The 19,371-nt window shown below is 44.3% G+C and overlaps 1 protein-coding gene across 1 annotated transcript in view; it reads left to right on the top strand.

The window, feature by feature from the left end:
- Positions 1-19,371, top strand: part of MTMR10 (myotubularin related protein 10) — a 45,350-nt gene that overhangs the window by 20,318 nt on the left and 5,661 nt on the right. The window contains exons 6-14 of the mRNA XM_072950665.1: positions 991-1,081; positions 7,130-7,313; positions 9,223-9,310; positions 9,393-9,481; positions 11,744-11,874; positions 13,031-13,100; positions 13,727-13,797; positions 17,470-17,639; positions 18,689-18,859. Coding sequence (XP_072806766.1) covers positions 991-1,081; positions 7,130-7,313; positions 9,223-9,310; positions 9,393-9,481; positions 11,744-11,874; positions 13,031-13,100; positions 13,727-13,797; positions 17,470-17,639; positions 18,689-18,859 — 1,065 coding nt within the window. The remainder of the gene's footprint in view (positions 1-990; positions 1,082-7,129; positions 7,314-9,222; positions 9,311-9,392; positions 9,482-11,743; positions 11,875-13,030; positions 13,101-13,726; positions 13,798-17,469; positions 17,640-18,688; positions 18,860-19,371) is intronic.

The following is a 19,371-nucleotide window of genomic DNA, read 5'->3' on the forward strand; positions in this document are numbered from 1 at the left end:
AAGATCGTCTGTTAGCCTCTCCTTGCATGTGTCTTCAATTTCTTCTTTCTTCTTTGCTCATTGAAGAGAATTTTCTCCCATAGTCTAATCCAGGGCTTTGTAAGCTTAGACATGACCCTTCCTTCTGTCCAACAGCAGTTGGGAGCAATAGCAACCACATTCCCATGTGTGGAGCTCCTCCAGAGACTAGCCAGGCCCACACTGGGACTGTTCATCCCCATCGCAGCCCTAGGCAGTACCTTCCACCTCTGTTTCACAGCTGTGCAAACCAGGCTCCAAGAGGTGAACTGACTGCCAAGGCATGTAACAAGGGGCTCGTAGAGCTCAGATTCAGGCCCTGATCTGCTTGATTCCAAAGGCCTTGTCTCAAACCATTTTACTTAAACACAGTTTTTTTGTTGTTGTTTTGGGGGTTTTTTTGTTTGTTTTGATGTACTACTTTGAGCCACCCATGTATTTTTGGGGTTCTTTCTAATTTTTATCTTTTGTAAAAGATAAAATAAAATAAAATTGCAGCTTTTATGTTAAGTTTAGATTTTTAATCCATGGGGTATGAACATTAAAATTTCATACCTTACTTTAAGGCCTCCAAATTGCTAGTATTAAATCATTGCAGTCCACCAAAAGTGAAACTTTTCTTTCTTTTTTTTAGGAGTGGATATGTCACTGCCCTTTTGGAGAATGCTTCGTTAGTTTCCAAGTTTTGCTTATCTGAATAAAATTACTTTCCTGTTAAAATTCAACTCAGCAAACACTTACTGAATACTTAACCATGTACTCACTAAAGATTATAAACAGTGTCTTGGGGCACGACATTTAATGAGATACCTGGCCTTCAGGAGCTCTGTCCCGTTCTAGGTCACCAGGAAAACAAGTAAAAGTATCTGTAATCACTGCCCCAGAGTGATGCTCCCAGTGCTCAAGGCCTTGTTGTACATTTCATTTAACTAAGTGTGTTAAAATCAATTCTAAATGTAGAATTTTTCCTAGGTATGCCTTGCAATAGCTCATTATTCCCAGCCAACAGACCTCCAGCTACTCTTTGCATTTGAATATGTTGGGAAAAAATACCACAATTCAGGTAAATATGAAAATATTAAATATTGTGACTAACTTTACATTGTATACATTTTATTCTTATGTTTTATCAGAAGCCTCCAAGTACATGAGCTTTAATGATTGTAGAATTATTAGCTTCATAACTGTTAAGAGAAGTAAGCTCTTTATACTAAAGGAGACAATATTTGTCAGATTATCTCTTAAAAAGTAGACTGTAAACATAAGCTTGTGAGAATCATTTCAGATATTTCACCTGCAGTCACCGGCTTGTATTTTATGATGAAGGAAGATACGTCTCCCTCGCCCCCTCCCTTTAATTGGTAGCTTAAGTTAAAGTAATCTTTTAAGAAAAGTGGCAGAAAATTCAAAGGTAGTTGAAATGCATAATCTTTTTTGGCAAGGTGGGATTTTATGCAAAAGCTGAAGTAGTTAAACTTTAGCGCACTTCCTTAAGATTGTCAAAATGATGACTTTATATTTCTGAGTAAGAATCATGAAAGGAAGCTGAGCATTTGCCCAAAGGACAGGTAGACTTTAAACAGTTTTTATAAAAGTAAAATAGTTCTGTGCACATATCTATGTCAGCGATGGTATCACCAAGGAAAATTCCCAGCAATCATGTACTTCTCTGCTTTCTTTTTGTATACAGATGTCATTTTGATCGACTATTTTTTTTTAACAAATCTCTTAAAAGGATAGAGGAAAAACAATGAGATCATGTCTCATATTACCCCCTTGTAGGTTAGTGACCGCACGCTGACTGGCCTGCTGAGTCACGTGCTATCCCGCTCTTTAAGGAAGAAAGATGTATCAGTCACATGTTGAGAATGAAATGTCTGTTCACTCCAGCATGAACTGATTGTGGATCTTATAAATTACTAATTTTATTGATCTTTTACGTTTTGTTACCTCAAAACATGGGTAGTAATTTAAATAATCTGTATAATAAAAGTTTATCCCAGTATCACTGTATTGTAAATACGTTAAAATGTAGGAACAGTACGTAGTATCTGTAGATGCATTTGGTATAAGTACATCTTCACTCCTTTAACAGGTACTTGTGAACACCATAGAGATGATATGTGAAAGTCATAGTTTTTATCTTATGGTGCTATATTTATAGAAATTGGATAATAAAATACTTGTAATTTAATTTTTCTTATCAAAATGTAACTAGTTATAACTTAGGTTTGAACAATACAACTAATATTTCAAGTTTATATTTTTATATGAAGAAAACTCACTTACTGTCTAAAAATAAAGTCTTGTAGATCCTGTACTAGGAGTTAAGTGAATAATCCTTTGGCTCATCACCAAGCTACCAGCCGCGATCGTCAGGGTTCTCTTCATTAAGGTTCTCACCCAGAGTTGCAATAAAGTAACTGGTACGAGAGTTGTAAGAGAGAGTCTTCGATTCCCACTTAAATTTATTCCTGAAACAGACCAATTCTTGATACTTTTTTCTGGTAGAAATCGATGCAGTCTGGTGCACAGATGCACACGTTCTGCACAATGTGCTGACTTGAGCTCAGCAGATCCAGTAACCTCCCGTGTGCGTTTGGTGACCTGATGCCTGCTTCAGTTACTTCTCATGGTTTTCTTCATCCATTCCTCGTGGGCATCTCTGGGTTGATAATACTTTAAATAGTTTATTCAATCCATAGCTCTTCTGCTACTGGGTTTTCTTACTCACGTCAGTCACTTCTTGTATCTTCTCATACAGTGTTTGCAGATAAAATAACAATTGATAATGAATACTTAAAATATTCAGGAACACTTTATGTTACATCCTTCAGACTCCTTCTCCTTGAGAGGTACTTCATAACCATAACACTTGGCCAAAGTTTTGTTAAGATTCCTCATAGGGTAACATCCTTTAATATCCTTCCATGCTGTTCCAGAAGCATAAACTGCATCTTTAAGATCAAAGGAAGCCTGAAATTTCCACACACTGCAGTCAGAATTCATTAATTTGTGAGTGAAAGATGCCCAATAATCCACCCTTGAACTTCTGGATGACACCTTGATTGATTGGCTGGATTAAAGAAGTCCTTTTTGCAGGCAGGTAGGTGACAAAGCTGTTTCCACAAATAAGATCTGAAGTTAGAGGATGTCCCCTGCACTTACCTAAGAAAAAAGTCTTTTAGGTGGCCTTAGGCCTTCTGAGATTTTCTTTTCTAGTCGGCATCACTAGAGTAAAAAGCCATCTGTGAACTGCTCTCCAGTTCTCCGGGCCCTTCCGTGGGGATCCTACAGTTTGGGGAGACACACAGCGCCCGCAGGCTTTGGGGCACTTGTGCACACAGCCCCATGGGGGCACTGGTGCACACCGGAATTATGGTTCTGTGTTTTCTCTTTTAACTTGAAAGAAACCACAAGGATGTAGTTTTCACCAGTCAGCTTATTATTGGATAAATAATGTCCAGAAACTACAGATCCAGCTCTGTTATAAAGTTGGTGAGATGTCAGATTATGCTTCTCCAGTGGCCTGTGGCCTCGATGCCAGCAGCTCTCCTTCATGATAACACACCGTGCTTTCAAGTGCTGTGACGTCGTCTCAGGTCAAAATGTGGACTCTCAGCAGAAAATCCACACTTTCAGCCGAGTTCTTTCATTTTGTAATTTTATCCTCCTTTTTTAAACATAGGTCTCTGTATTGGATTTTTCTTTAGATGCTTATTTGAAAACCACTAACGGAGAACAAAATCCATTTGACACTTTAGAAATTTTTTTAAGTTTGTTACTTGTCAGTTTTCTTAATACTCTCAGTGTAGCTGTAAATGGTTGTGATCGGTCCTCGTATCTTGAGCAGCAGCGCGGCAGCCTTGTGCATCAGAATCCCTGGAGGAGCTTTGAGCAGGGCGCATCCTCGCTCCACCCCAGCCCTGCAAAGCCCCAGTCTCCCTGTTGGAGCCACCTTGTTGACTCGGCTCTCTTGAACCCCTTATTGATCACAGTTCTGTCTTTCCCCTTTTTCACCTTTTACGACTTCGAATTTATGCAGTATCATCAAAGCGGTAAGGTTTCTTTTGGAATGTTGACCTCTTGTTTTGTGTTTACTGTTGTGTGAGGCCATTGTACATGTGGAGGGGCTAATTCAGTGGAAACCCTCTGAGATAATTTCAGCACGGGCTGGGATTGGCCCTCTGACCTGTATCACAGGAAGGAGCGAGGGTCAGGAGCACTCAGTTTCATTTCAGTTGCTGAGGAGAGATGTCCTAAAACCTCGTCAGGTGACTGTCAGGATCAGCTCTCCCTGAAATGAAGGGCTTGGCCAGTCTGTTGCTGCAACCCCGATTAGTAATCCACTTACAGGCATAAGGCCTTTGGGACTCTGCAGAGCATGAAAATGTCCAGCCTCTCTAATGCCATAATAAGCCCTCACCAAAGATGTAAAGAGCGCAGTCCTGGTTGCTGAGAAACAGACAGGCTCCGAACAAGCAAAATGCATGAAATGGCAAACAATGCAAGACCCTGTGGAGACTCTCACTTGATGTTCAGAAAAATGTATCTATCCTTGGTCACGTCCTGAGACTCTATAACTTTTGCCAGTCTCATAAACAGTGAGTGTGTTCTCGGCCTCGCTTACTGAAGTGTGTGCCTTCAGGGCACTGAGAACCCAGCTCTGGACCCCTGGCTAGGGGCACTTTAAAAAGTTTGAATGTGTTCCTTACGCTTTCGGGTGGTGGGCATCTCGTTGTGTGGGAGGACCTCTGTTGAGTATGGAATAGTAATGGCAGATATCCCTTCTGTTCCTGGTTTTATAAGGATGACGTTTGCTATGTGTTTGTGATAAATATCCTTGATCAAGTTAAGGAAATTCCCTTTTATTCCTAATTTGCTAAAATTTGTGATTTTTAAAATCACGAGCACATGTTGAACTTTGTCAAATATTTTTCTGCACTTGGGAGAGTTTTTCCCCTTTAATTTGGTCATTTGATGAATTATTTATATTTTCTAATATTGAACCAGCTATCTCTTTTTTTGCTGCTCTGGAACACTGTGTATAAAGTCAGAATTGCCTGAAAATTCCATGGAGGTTCTGCCTTCTGGAGAGATCACAGCTCCCATGTTCCCAGCACGTCTGTGGTGGTTGTCACCCTAGAGAAGGTGCTGAGAAGGAGTGGCACTCCAGGATATGTGCTGAGAATTAGCATTTTAGTTTTTAACAAGCTCTGTTAAAATCAGAATCACTGGGTAATTCTGATGCCACTTAAAGGATAAAATTCAGGATTCCCGGTGTGGCGCGTTAAGACCCTGCAGAATCTGGAGTGGCAGTGTCCAGTGGTGGAGATGTCCTGTCGTCTGCGTTCTCCAGGAAAGAAGCCACAGGCCACGCGTGCCTGTTGAGCACTTGAAAGGTGGTTGGTGCGACAGAGGAACTGAATTTTTTTTTTTAATTTTAATTTCAGTTTAAGTTTAAATAGCACATGTGGCTAGTGGGTACTGGTGGTTTTGGGCAGCACAGAGTGAGAGTCTAGGCCCCATCTAATTTTCCAGGCTCTCTTCCACCATCCTGTGCATCTTTAACACTCTCGCTGTCTTTAGTTACTTGATGTTAAACAATTATACCACGTTCTTTATGTTCTGCTCTGTCCCGCATGCCTCTCTCCTCCTCATCGGTCACCTGGCGACATTCGGCTCATTCCTTCAGACTCTGCTCAGGTGTGGTTGAGCCAAGAGCCTTTCCTGGCCCAGCCTGTCCACAGCCAGCCTGGGGTTTACTGCGCTCCGCTGGCTCCACCCAGCTACACCCAGCGCACCATGACCCACAGTGCACTCACCCTCTACTCTCTGTTAGTGCTTTCAGAATGAAGATAAAATTTCACTCATTTTTCCATTTTCAGGCCTTAGCACATGGTAGGTTCTCAGGAAGTATCTGTCTTGCACCAGGTTTAGTAAATAGTTTATAGGAAGGGGCCTGTTCATAGGATGAAGGAGGGGTTTCATGGCTACAGAAGGAGTGGGAGTTAGGGGAGAGTGGGTCATAATCGTCAGAGCCACTTAGGTTTCCTGGGTTCTGCTGGAAAGTGAGCATGATTGACCACTGGGGCCTGGGTCAGTATCATGAAAGCATGGTTTACAGGAAATGTCTTGGGGCAGCTGAGGCTGGTTTGAGTGCAACAGAATGTCGTGTCACTAGACCAGGGACAGTTATGCCATTTGTCACCCCAGGTGGCCAGGCTGACTGCTGGGACCCCTTCTTTCTCTCTGGTCACTCTGCAGGCCCTCCTGAGGCTGGAGGCAGGCTCCCAGGAGATCGAAGTGCTTCTCAAGTAGAGAAGGCTCCTCGCTAAGGAAATTCGGGCCTGGGCCCTCGGCCGAAATCTCCGGTGGGACTGGCACTCTGGTGGAGTGTAAGGAGTCCGTGTGAATTCATCAAAGACAAATCGAGTAGAGATAGGAGACCAAGAATTTTATAGTGAGTCAGACAGAAGAGGGATGAGAAGTCAGTATTAGAAAGATGAAAGGTTTGCACGGCTTGAGAATAGAGGTGATTATTGACTGCATTCATCTTTCCAACCGAAGTGTGTGGAGAAAATTAGCAGTGACTTGGATTGACCCACAGTTTGGGGCAGGGGGATGAGAGAGGCTTGTGCGTGGTTTCCATAGAATGGTGGGGACAGCAGACAGTGGAGAGTTAAGGAGACAATAAATGGAAATACTGGTGGCAGGCATTGTCCATCATTTCAGGAGGTGGTCAAAGGAAGGAGGGAAATGCATCCTGTAGTGGCTGGAATGGTCCAGTGTGATCATATGCAAGTCTTTTTATTGCCGTGTTTGCCTGTTGGTGATTGAAGGCATTGGAGACAGAGCTGGTAAAGGACAGAATATCAGAGGAGCTGGGAGGGAGCTGGGCGAGGACCAGACACGATGAGCTGTTCTGAGAGCAGCAGGGTCTCAGGACTGCTGGAAAGGGTGGGATGGTCTCGGAGAGAGTTGAGAGACAGTCACGGACAAGGTGCCGCATCAGAGTATGTCTGTGACGGGAGGCACGGAGAGAGGAGAGGGAATGGTGGACGAACTGTGACTGTTGAAACAAAATGAATAATATTGCTTTTCCTTACAGCCAACAAAGTTAATGGAATACCCTCGGGAGGTGGCGGCGGCGGCGGCCTCGGAGCTGGTGGTGGCAGCAGCCTAAAAACTCCACTGTTTGAAACGTACTCAGACTGGGACAGAGAAGTGAAGAGGACGGGTGCTTCCGGGTGGAGAGTTTGTTCTATTAACGAGGGTTATATGATATGCACTTGGTAAGCCCGACTTTCACTGTGTTACTTACTGGGAGTGACTGCTTGTGAAGAGTAATCAAACTCTGCTCTCAATAACTTTCAGGTTGTGGTTAGTGTCATACTTACTTTTAATATCGCTTTAATGAAGATTTTATTTTAAAGATAGGGACTTTTTTTTAACATAATAACAATGACAGTATCTATTATAAGAAATTGACGGTAATTCCAGTAGTATTGTCAGTAATCTAGTCTTTGTTTATTTGCAATTGTATCTCGTATACATGTCTTTTAGAGTTGGTTTGTTCAGATCAGGGTCACACTGAATTCGTTTGATCTGTCTGTTCTTAGTCTGTGACAGTCTCCCCCATCCCTTTGTTACCTGGCATTTTTTGTTGATAGAACCAGGTCATTTGTTCTGTGGACTTTGTCACTTTCTAGATGTTGCTGGGTTTATCCCTGTGGTGTCCTTCAATGTGTTCCTCTGTCTACTGTATCTAAAACGTTAGCTCTAGAGGCTTAAATAATTATAGCTGACCCTTGAGCAACACGGATTTGAACACACATTTTTTCTTAGTGGTAAATACTTCAGCATTGCTCCATCCCCGCAAGTTGAATCTGTAGGTGCGGAACCGTGGGTCCGGAGGAACCACGTACAGGGAGGGCCAGCTTTAAGTTGTATGTGGATTTTCAGCCGTGCAGAGGGTCTGCACCCCTCACCCCCGGCATTGTGCAGGGTCAGCTGTAATTAGATTCAGGTTCCAGGTTGGGGCAGGAATGATCCCTGAGTGGCGTCGTGCACCTGCCGCTGCATCACACGGGGTCTGGAGGTCACTGCGATGCCGACTCACCCGTGGGCCCACGGCAGTCAGCCTGACCCCTCCGGGGCACTGCTCCCCTTGTGTGTTGTGTGTTCAGCTGCCAGAAGCGTTTTCATCAGGAGTGAGGATCATCGCGTGGGTGCGTTGTTTTGTTAAGGATTGCTGTTGGTCATATTCCAGTTCCGTCAGACTTTCCTCCCATCAGCTCTTCAGTACCCTGAGCTGCAGTTTGTATGAGGAAGGTGGTCCAGGTGTTTACTTTTTCCCTTTACTTATTTAACCAGTATTCAGAATGAATGGGTTTCCTAGAATCCTCCGAGAGTGCCCAAGAAATTGGTTTTTAAATTTTTGCCTGATAGTATTGTTTAGGACTCTCGGATTTGGGGGAATGTTTTGTCGTTAAAGTCCTCACTGTGTTTGAGGTAAGCAGCGGTGTGGACGGTGTGGAAGGAAGCACGAGGAGTGCGCGGTGCTGGGGAAGGGGCTTTGGAGCCTGCAGCTTGGGTCTTCTTTTGCCTCCCCCTGAACTTTACCTTTGTGGCCAGCCTGCTTGTGTGTTACGTGTTGAGAAGCACGTGACAGGGCCTGCCTGGGCCTCCCTCTGTCCAACTGCCTGGTCATGGGAGCAAAGAAAAGGGTGAGCCTGCCTGGAAGTAACTGCATCTAGTCAGTGTCCTAGAGTCAGCCTGCCTTGGGGGTCTGGGAAACGGAAGATGAAGAGGCTGAGAGGGGAGCTGAGCTTCTTGGTAGATGTCAAGTTTGATCCGGGTTTGGTTTTGCGTGCCTGGTGCTCCCTCACCCGTAGCCTGTCAGGAGAACAAAGGTGCGTATGTTTTTCAGAAATTACATACATGGTTGAGTAATAGTCATTCTGGAAAATATTTCAAATGCTTCCTTTGGATTTTCCCCCTGCTATAAATAAAATTTTTGTGGTAATTGACCACATCACGCGTGTTTTAGACTGAGATGTCTGGGGTCATCAGTGTCACCCACAGCACCCACCGGATGGCTCCTGAGTAGGGTGTGCATTAATTAAATACGGGGTCTACAGAGCACACTCTTCCTGCCCAAAGCTCGGGCTCTGATGTTACAATTTGTTTTCTCCTCTCCAGCCTTCCAGAATACTTTGTAGTGCCAAGTTCCTTAGCAGACCAGGACCTGAAGATCTTTTCCCATTCTTTTGTTGGAAGAAGGATGCCAGTAAGTGACGTCTGTTGGGTTTCATGGATACAGATGTTCACTGCTTCTCCCCGGTTAAGTAAAGACCCCGCTTCTCTCCTAGTTCTGGTGCTGGAGCCACGCTAACGGCAGTGCCCTTGTGCGAATGGCCCTCATCAAAGACGTGCTACAGCAGAGGAAGATCGACCAGAGGTAACCAGGGCCCCTGCAGCTGTCTAACGCAGTGCTGTGAGCTCTGCCAACTGAAGGTAGTTGGAGAGTGCTGCAGTTTTATTAATTAGCACCACACATTCTAGCAAGAATTACCACTGTGGAAAGAACGTGAATATATTCAGATTAACGTTTAAGTTACACTACATGTAATCTAATGCTTTGGCTTGTAAGACACTTGAGGATCTTACATTGCTGACACAGGGCTGTAATGTTGCTTCTACTGAACTTTCAAAGTGCAGTGATTTCCAGTTGAGACATTTGAGGATCAGTCAGATTTTTCCTGTGGTTCAATGTGTCTGTGGTCTGCAGAGTCACAGGAACTAGAATGGTGGTTTTAGTTAGCTCTCACAGACAGGTTTGGCGTCATCTGCTAAAGTCACTTGTCACCTCCGTGACCTTGAAGTATTAGCCTCTCTCAGGCTTCCTCATACTGGTGGGCACCACTGTTGGTCAGTCTCTCCTGAAAGGCCCCTGGGCCCCCGGCCCTGCTCCTCTCTGCTTTCCTGTAGCTCCTCTTCCTCACTGTGCTCCATGCACCCCGCCAGCTTGCCCTTCTCTCTCCAGGTGTGACTTAGTGTCCGTCTCAGGCCACTTCCTCCTCCCATTCCACGTTCCCTTCCCAAAGGAGTTCACCTATAGCTGTGGCTTTTGTGGCTGTCATATTTATATTTCCAATTTGACGTTTTCCACACAGAGGTCTCAGAGGCCCCTTAAGTTCATGTTTAAAACCAAACTCAAGTACATGGGTACCACACCTCCTTCCAGCCTGCACTCGGAAACCTGAGAATCATCCTTGGTGCCTTCTCCTTCGCTTCCCTCCCTGTGTCCAGTCCATCATCAAATTCTTTCCCTTTGTTTTTCAGAAATCTGACTCATCTTGTCCCACCCAGCACCCCCTGTACCAGTGTGTCGTAGGGGCCCCCATTTCTTCCTCATCCAGTACCACACTCTGTCCCTCTGGGCTCCAGCCACCCTGGGCTTTTGCTGGCCTTCGGTATCTCCTGACCTTTGGCTGTGCTGCCCCTTTTCCTGGCTGCCTTCTCACTGGTCCACGAGCACTCCTTCCCCCATCACTTGGTACTCATTCTCTGCATCTCCATTCAGACATCACTTCTCTAAGATGAGCATTCCCTCACGTCCCACATTACATAAGGCCTCAAGTTATGCATTCTCTAGCACTCTGGGTTTTTCTTCTTTACACTTATTTCAGTTTTTAGTTGATGATGTGTGTTACAGTTTGAGTACTGGCTGTCTTTCTTACAAGTCTGTGAGGAGAGGGGACTGTCTGTCTTGCACACCGTGGTTCTGCTGTATTCAGCGCCCAGGAAGTACCTGAGTGTTGGTTATTTATTCAGTACTTGTGCAGTAGATGAGGAACAAAGGAAAAGATCTTAGAAAACAGTCCCAGAGAGCCTGAGAAGTCGTGTATCACGGGCTGTGACTGGCACGGCCGGCTCGTCCGTCCCCCTGCAGTGCCGGAGCGGAGACGGCCGCGCTGGCGAGGTGAATGCCTGCCCATTGACCCCAGGTGACCCTGCAGCTTCCCGCAGTTGGCACGTATTCTCGCCGGCTGAGAGTCTACCTTAACCACTTCCTATCTTGTCGTGTTCTCACTGACGTGTCTGCCGATGAAGTGCCCAGTTAGGCGTGTGGCTGCTAAAGGGAAGGCGGCAGCCCTGGTAACTGTAAACTGAACAGCCTGTGGCAGGCAGTTTTCGTTATTTAACTTACTAAGCTAAGAATTACTTGTATTTTCAGCTGTCTGCTCTTCATAATTAGGACAGATTCTGTTGTCCAACCTTGTGTCCACCCTTTTTCCCTCAGATATCTCTTAGCCCCACTGGCCTTCCCTAGGTTTGTCCAGCAGCCAAGCTGTGTTCTACCACAGGACCTTTGCACTAGTGGCCCCTCTGCCCAGAACACTTCCCCCGAATCTTTGCACAGCTCCTGATCATTGGGTTTCAGCTCCAGTGTCACCATCACAGAGGAGCTTTTTCTGAGCCCTTGACCTGAGCTAGCCGGCGTCCCTCCATGATATCACCCTTGGCGTTCACCACAGCCTGCTGTTTGCTCATTACCCTGCCGCCAAGAATGCCAGCTCCGTGGAGGCAGAGACCTGGCCAGTCTCGTTCCTCTCTCCATCCCCAGCCCCTGGAGTAGTGCCTGGCTCATAGTAGGTGTTTAGAAGCTGTGTGTTGAATAAATGAGTGAATAGTGACTCTGAGATTTTGTCTTTATTAGGATTTGTAATGCAATAACTAAAAGTCATCCACAGAGAAGTGATGTTTACAAATCAGATTTGGATAAGACTCTGCCCAATATCCAAGAAATACAGGCGGCTTTTGTAAAACTCAAGCAGCTGTGTGTTAATGGTAACCTCCTTTTTGTTTTATATGTGTGTAAATAATGAATGAGGGATTATGTGAGGCATTGTGTGAGGCATGTCAGGAAGGGCGATATTAGAAATTTAGAAATAGATATACTTCAGTAGAGGCTCGTTGAAATATTTGTACAGATTATTGTGTGAGAATGTCAGAAGTTCTTAGAAAGTGTAGGTTAGGCTGCTTTTAGTTTGGGAGGAAAAGATGAACCAGTTAGATCACTTTCAAATCATGAAAGGTATGGTAGGACACTTCCATGAAAGTGTCTGCTAAGTAGAACACCGTGCTACCCTCCAGACAAGCTAAGATTTTAATATATTCGGTTATATTTTGAGATACATGTGACATGAACTTCAAACAGAGCCTTGTTATAATCTGTGCAGCCTCAGAGTTCCAGCGTGTCTGTTTGGGTTGGATGACTCACAAGACAGCCTCTTGGTGTAAAGCGGCCCCTCCTTAAGGTGTGCAGGAGAGAACCCGCCATCACCGCGGGGCAGAGAGGCAGCCACTGCAGCAAGACTGGAGGGACCGCAGGTGCTGGTCTGGGATAGGAGCTGATAGAAAACACAGTGACTGATTTTCAGCCACCCAGGAAGTGGAGTGTGGCTGAAGCATGAGGCAAGAGGCACCCTGAGACAAGCCAGGACATGGCTGGGCAGGGCTGTGTGAGCCCTGCCAGGAAGGTGCCCTTTCCTGCAGCAGTCAGCCACCGAGGCCACGTGCACCAGGCCCTGGGAGGCGGCGCCAGCAGCAGGAAGGGAGAGAGGCTGGGAGGGCAAGGCTGGTGGTGAGGAAGCTGAGTCCGGAGGGCCAGAGTCAGGGAAGGCTGGGTCAGTAGCTCTTAGGATGTGCAGAGGTTGTCGGACTCTCCAAGATCTCCCCGAAAGAGCCAGAGATGGGATGGAGGCCTAGAAGATGCTTTGTTTTGTTTTTATAGAATTGTAACGTGTCCTCTTAAATGTTTATATTGTTCAATGAAAATGCATAACATTTTCTTAAAGCCAACGTTTAAATATTAAAAACTGTGATGTATCACCTAAGTCTGAATTTGATCATGAAAATTAAGCTTAAGAAGCCTAAAAATGTTGTATGTATATATATGTGTGTGTGAATATAATTATATATATAGTTATTGTATTAATTACAGAACCATTTGAAGAAACTGAAGAGAAATGGCTGTCTTCACTGGAAAATACACGGTGGTTAGAATATGTAAGGTTTGTACAAGTGCTTTCCTTTTTTAAAAAACTTTACTTTGAAATAATGGTAGATTCACAGGAGGTACAAAAATATCACAGAGAGCCACGTACTCCTCACCCAGCTTTCCCCAGGGGTCACACCTGACATAGCTAGACTCTAGTCATCAAACCCAGGAAGGGGACAGTAGTCCAGTCTCCACGCCGTATTCAGATCTCCCCACGTTACACAGGCCCTCGTGTGTGTGTTTCTATACAGTTTCCTCCCGTGTACAGATTCACGTCCCCACCACCACAGCGAGGTGGAGCGCTGCTCCTTCCCGCGGCCCCTCTCACCCGCACCTGACGTCTCCGTCCCCGTCCCTGGACACCACTCATCTCTTCTCCATCTCTGTAGTTTGGTGATTTCAAGAATGTCATGGAAATCAACACATTTCTTTTTATAAAAGGTTAATGAATTTCCCTGATATAAAAATCAAAATGTACTCGGTTGATGAATCGTATAAATACTGAAGAAGTTCAAGAAGGTTACAGAGGATACAAATGTGCATAGTGAAAGATTAGATTTGCTTCATTTCAAGTACTCCAAAAAATTTATTTGTGGTGGAAATTTGCTTTTTAACAGTATTTTTCCCTTCTCTTTCCAGGGCATTTCTTAAACATTCGGCAGAACTTGTGTACACACTAGAAAGCAAACGACTCTCTGTAGTCCTGCAAGGTAATTCATTACTGAAAACACTGGTCCCCGTGCCAGCCAGCCTGACTGGTGGCCCACATGCCAGTGATTACGTGCATCTGGGCCACCTCTTATTTACTCCAGTGCCACCAAGTACACTCCAGATCCCACCTGTCATTAGAGTGAAACAGTGGCTCAGAGACGTCTGGTAGAGGAACAGAAAGGAGTCAGATTTTCTGTCCTGTATTAAGTCTTCCTTCCTGTATTATGGGAAGGGTGGGTCACAGCCCTTACTGGATTCATATAAAGTATTCATCTTGGCGGAGCCTCCTCTCCGATCTTGCTGTCTTTCTAATTCATACGAATTTTAGTTTAAATGCCTCTGACTCATGCTGGATTGTGACTCTAAAGACACAGTTAGTGTCAGGAAATTGAACTGAGTCACCAGTAATGTGAGTTTTGTCTAGTGTTTGGCGGGAATAAATGGCAATATAAAAATCTTTCAGTTAAGCAAAGAATACTGTGTATTAAATAACTTTACAGCTAATAGAATTTTTAAGCTTTCAGGCAAAATGTAATAAATCATGAGCTACCTGGTTTTATAATATTTTCACCTTACATAGTTTATGAACGCGCTAAGCGTATTGAAGTATTTTTACCAACTGTCAAATTAACTGACTTTAACAAAGGAGAATGCAAAGATAAACCTTGGGGAAAAGAAAGACAAGTAAGGCACCATTTCCAGTCATCCTTAACTGATGCTGTCAGCGTGTACTTAACGCACAGAGGCAGGCCAGGCCCAGCAATCCATCAGTCTCTCCTCTCCCAGCCCCTGGGTGTTCCCATCCTGTTGCAAAACGCTACTTAGCACATTTCATGCGCTTGTTGTAATATAAAATGCCTCAGAAGAGATACCGAGCCTGCATTTTACTAACACTTTTTTTAAGTAAGTGTTTTTTAAACAGTTCATTGAGATATAGTTTACATATTACCAACTTCACCTGTTCTGAATGTGCAGTTCAATAACATTTAGGAAGTGGAGTCCCGTTTTAGAAATCTTCCATCACCCCACAAAGATTCCCTGTGTCCCGACCCCTGACACCCACTAATCTGCGTTGTCTCTAGATTTGCTTTTTCTGGCTGTTTCATATAAATGGAATCATGTAGTATGTGGTCTTTCGCCTCTGCTTCTTTCATTTTACATGTTTTCACAGTTCATTCAGATACATGTATCTGCAGTTTGTGCTTTTTCATTTCTGAGTAAAGGACCAGTGTTTGTAGGTACCACATTTTATTTGTCCATTTCTTTGTTGATGGGAGTTTGGATGGCTTCCACTTTCTGGCTGTTATGAGCATGCTGCTTTTAACATTCCTGTAAAAGTCTTCGTGGGGACATATGTTTTTATTTATTTTGGGCAGATACCTAGAAGTGGGGTTGTTATATGGTAAATTTATGTCCACATTTCCCTTCCCTTCAGCAGTGTGTCAGGTTTGTTTCTCCACATCCTGGCCAGCACCCTCACTGTCTGCCTTCAGGATCATAGTCATCTAGGAAGTGTGAAGTGGGAGTTCATCGCAGTCTTTATTTGCATTTCCCTAATGCACTCCATGGGCTTAGTGGCTGCTGATGAATTGTCTGGAGTGAAATACCAGATCTTTGCCTGTTCTTCAGTTAGGCTGTTTTGTCACTGGGTTCTATGAAGTCTTTACAATTCGAGATGCAGTTTGTTTATTTCTTTATATAATTTGCAAGTATTTTTTCCTAGTCTGTAGCATGTCTTTTCACTTCCTTGGTGACTTTTGAAGCACAAATTTTTAAATTCTGAGGAAATCCATTTTTTTCTTTTATAAATCATGTTTTTGGTGTTATATCTAAGAACTGCTTGCCTGATTCAAGGTTATGAAGACTCTTCTGTGTTTTATTCTGTAAACGTTTTATAGTTTTAACTCTTACACTTAGGCCTGTGAGTCACTTTGAAGGAATGTTTATGTACGATGTGAGGTGAAGGCGTGTGTTTATCTTTTCTGCATGCACGTGTATGTGAACTGTCCCAGCACCGTTAGTTGAAAAGACCGTCCTTTCCCTGCTGAGACGCTTTGCCAAAGCTCTGCCGGCAGGCCCTTCACTTTGGAGTCTCAGTTGTATGCCACTGATCTTTTTGTCTGTCCCTGTGCCGGCACCATGGTATCTTGAGTGCTGTAGCTTTAGAGTACGTCTTGAAATTAAGACATGTAAGCACTCCAGCTTTGTTTTCAGAATTGTTTTGGTTATTCTAGGTCCTTTGCATTTCTGTAGAACTTTTTTAGGATCAGCAAAAAAGGACCTGCGGGGATTTTGATAGGAATATGTTGAACCCATAGATTGAGGAGAATGCCACCTTAACAGACCTTGAGTCTGCCAGTCCACGAAATGAACACCTCTCCACCATTTGGGTTTTCTTCCGTGTCATGTCATCAGTGTTTTATAGTGTTTAGTGTACAACTCTTGTCCTTACTGTGCTAAAGCTCTCCGTAAGTATTTGATTTTTGACGCTTTTGTGAATACAGTTGTTTTCTTAATTTCATTTTCAGGTTTACTGTGTACTCATTGTTACTGTGTATAGAATTCCTGCCACCTTCCTGAACTCACTCCTTAGTCCTGGTAGTCATTTTAGAGTTTCCCTGCAGACATGTTACTGCATTTTCCTGTCCAGTCTGCCTTTGGTTTCTTTTCTTGCCTGATTTCCCTGTGTAAAGCTCTCGGCTCAGTGTGCAATAGAAGTGAGCAGAGCAAACCTCCTTGTCTTGTTGCCTGTCTTAAGGGGAAAGCATCCAGTCTTTCACTAGTAAAAATGATGCTAGTTGTGGTTTTTGTAGATTCCTCTTACCAGGTTGAATTCCCTTCTGTTCCTAGTTCGCTAAGAGTTTTTTTCCAGCATGAATGTTGGATTTTCACCACACAGAAGCTTTTTATGCATCTGATGAGATGACAGTGTTATTTTTGTCCTTTATTTTATTATTATGGTGTTTTACTTTAATTGATTGGTAGATGTTAAACCAACCTTGCAGTCCTAGGATGAATTCTTGCACTCCTGAGATAATTTGGTTTGCTCATACTTTGTTTATGAGGTTTACATCTAATCATAAGGAGGGATATTTATTATTTAATAGCTTTCTTCTGATTTCCTTGACTTTGATATCAGAGTATTACTGACCTCATTAAAAAGGACACCACCTACAAAAGATGGGAGCCACCAGAGTCATCATGGGGCGTTGTCAGTAGAAAGATTGCATGATATCGAATATTCTTGACAAAACAGAAATAGAATGGACTCTTGAAAGATTTCTACCACATATCATTGAAATGTAAAAAGTGTGAGGGGTGCACTTCTAATTATCTGGAAAAGACTTATATATAAAAGGCCATCTCCCAGTGGGAGGTTGGGGAGGGTAGAGCTCAGTGGCAGAGCACGTGGTTAACATGCAGGAGGTCCTGGGTTCAATCCTCAGCACCTCCATTAAAAAAAAAAAAAAAGGCCATCTCCCCATTAAACATAAGTTTAGTTGATCTAAAAGTCTGTATTTTAGAGTTGCTGGGCCTGAATGAAATTTCCTAACATGAATGGTTTTGAAGGCAGCCTAGAACAAAACACTGAATCACATCCTTTGCCTTTCCTGCCCTTTCTCTCAGCACTTTTTTATGTACTGATCATTTTCTTTCTGTTTTATTGACAGAGGAGGAGGGAAGAGATTTGAGCTGTATTGTAGCTTCTCTCGTTCAAGTGATGCTGGACCCCTATTTTAGGACAATTACTGGATTTCAGAGTCTGATACAGAAGGAGTGGGTCATGGCAGGATATCAGTTTCTGGACAGATGCAACCATTTAAAGAGATCAGAGAAAGAGGTAACAAACCCTTAATGCTTAGTGTTAGCCTTTAAATGTGCACAAGATAAAACTTGTCATGTGAAGAGGTGTTCCGTCCAGAAAGAGATGAGGAGGCTTTTTAAATATTGCATTCAGTACATCGTAGCTTCCTTAGTCCAAGACTGACAGATGGATTAGAGTCCCAGGTGATGTACTTATGCAGATTATCATAACTATGTAGGTCAGATTCTAAAGTGTTCCCTATTCAGCTCCTCTGACTGGAAAACCACTTGAAGAAATGCTGCCTTAATTCTTCTGCAAAGCAGACGACGAGCATGTTAAATATCGTGAAAAATCAGTTTTGGAATTTTATCATCTTTTCATAAAATAGGAGTGGAAAGTTTGTGGCAGGGGGCACATGTGTGTACCAGCTGTGGGCCTGGTGATGGTCTCTCCTGTCAGGGCGGTCCCGGGGAGCATGGTTGGACGAGTGGTATCTCGCGTTTACCACAGGCTGTGTCACTGAGGGAACCTCGGCAGCACAGACTTCACTCCTAAATGCGGGGACCCTTGGGGTGCGCCGGGCGAGATGCAGCAGTGTCCCGAGCTGCTGTCCTGGGGCTCTGCCTGCCTCCTGGAGGCCGGTGCTGGCGGTTTCTGAAACGCCGCGAAGTTTTCTGGTGCTGAGCCTGCACGGTCAGCCGAAAGCAATTTCAGAAGTTGTTTTTTGCTGTGGGGATTGTTTTGTTTTGTTTTAAATGTCTAAGGAACTGTTTCCAGGATAGGCTTAAACACGTAGTTTACTGTTCCAGTTCATACAGTGGCACCCGGCCCGCCTGTTTCCCTTGCCCTTTGCGCTGGGCATCCCTGTCCGGCAGTGCAGGCTGTGATGTGCATCCCGGAGCGCAGCTCTTCGGTCCCACCTGGCTCTGTTTACGTCATTCACCTTCCCTTAGCACTGCTTAGGAGCCAGGGGCTCTAGTCAGAGCCGTTGTCTTAGTCATCTCTTCCTTAGCATCAGCGCGAAATTTGGAAATCAGTGTGGACGACAGACATTAAGTGATCCTGTTTCCTTGTGTGTGTGCCAGTCGCCCCTGTTCCTGCTGTTCTTGGACGCCACGTGGCAGCTGTTGGAGCAGTGCCCGGCGGCCTTCGAGTTCTCTGAGGCCTACTTAGCGGTGCTGCACGACAGCACCCGCGTCCCCCTGTTTGGCACCTTCCTGTTCAACTGTCCCCACCAGCGGGTGAAGCAGAGCACGGTAAGTGCGGTGCGGCCGCGGCCACACGGGCTTTTACAGCTTCACGGCGGTAGAGCCGAGGTACGATTAGCCGTGTGTTTAAACTGTGCACCTGGAAACTGTCTGAGCTACCATTTTAAGCTGTAATTTCCGAAGGGATCATTTAAAGATGGATCGAAAGCGAGCAACTTGAACTTGTTTCATTTTTATGGGTGAGCATTTCATGTATTTTTCTCTGATGTTTATTGTTCATAATAAACCAATTTAAAGATGTAGATGGTTTTAACCACCTTAAATGTGGTGCTGTGATATATATGTCTTGGCATGTGGGCTGCCTGGACTGCCCAGCAGTGGGATCCTGTTTGAGGACATTGGTTTCCTGGGTCAGAGTATAGAAGTTGTAGAAAGCAGAGTATTTTTCCTCAAGGGTTCTGTGGAGAAGGAATTTCAGAGATGAAACAAACGTAGGCCTGATACTAGACCAAAATTCTCCACGGGCGCTGTTTACCACTGCCCTTAGGCCGCGTGGCTGT

Source organism: Vicugna pacos, chromosome 27, assembly GCF_048564905.1.
Source record: "Vicugna pacos chromosome 27, VicPac4, whole genome shotgun sequence".
In the NCBI taxonomy this organism is placed as follows: Eukaryota; Metazoa; Chordata; class Mammalia; order Artiodactyla; family Camelidae; genus Vicugna; species Vicugna pacos.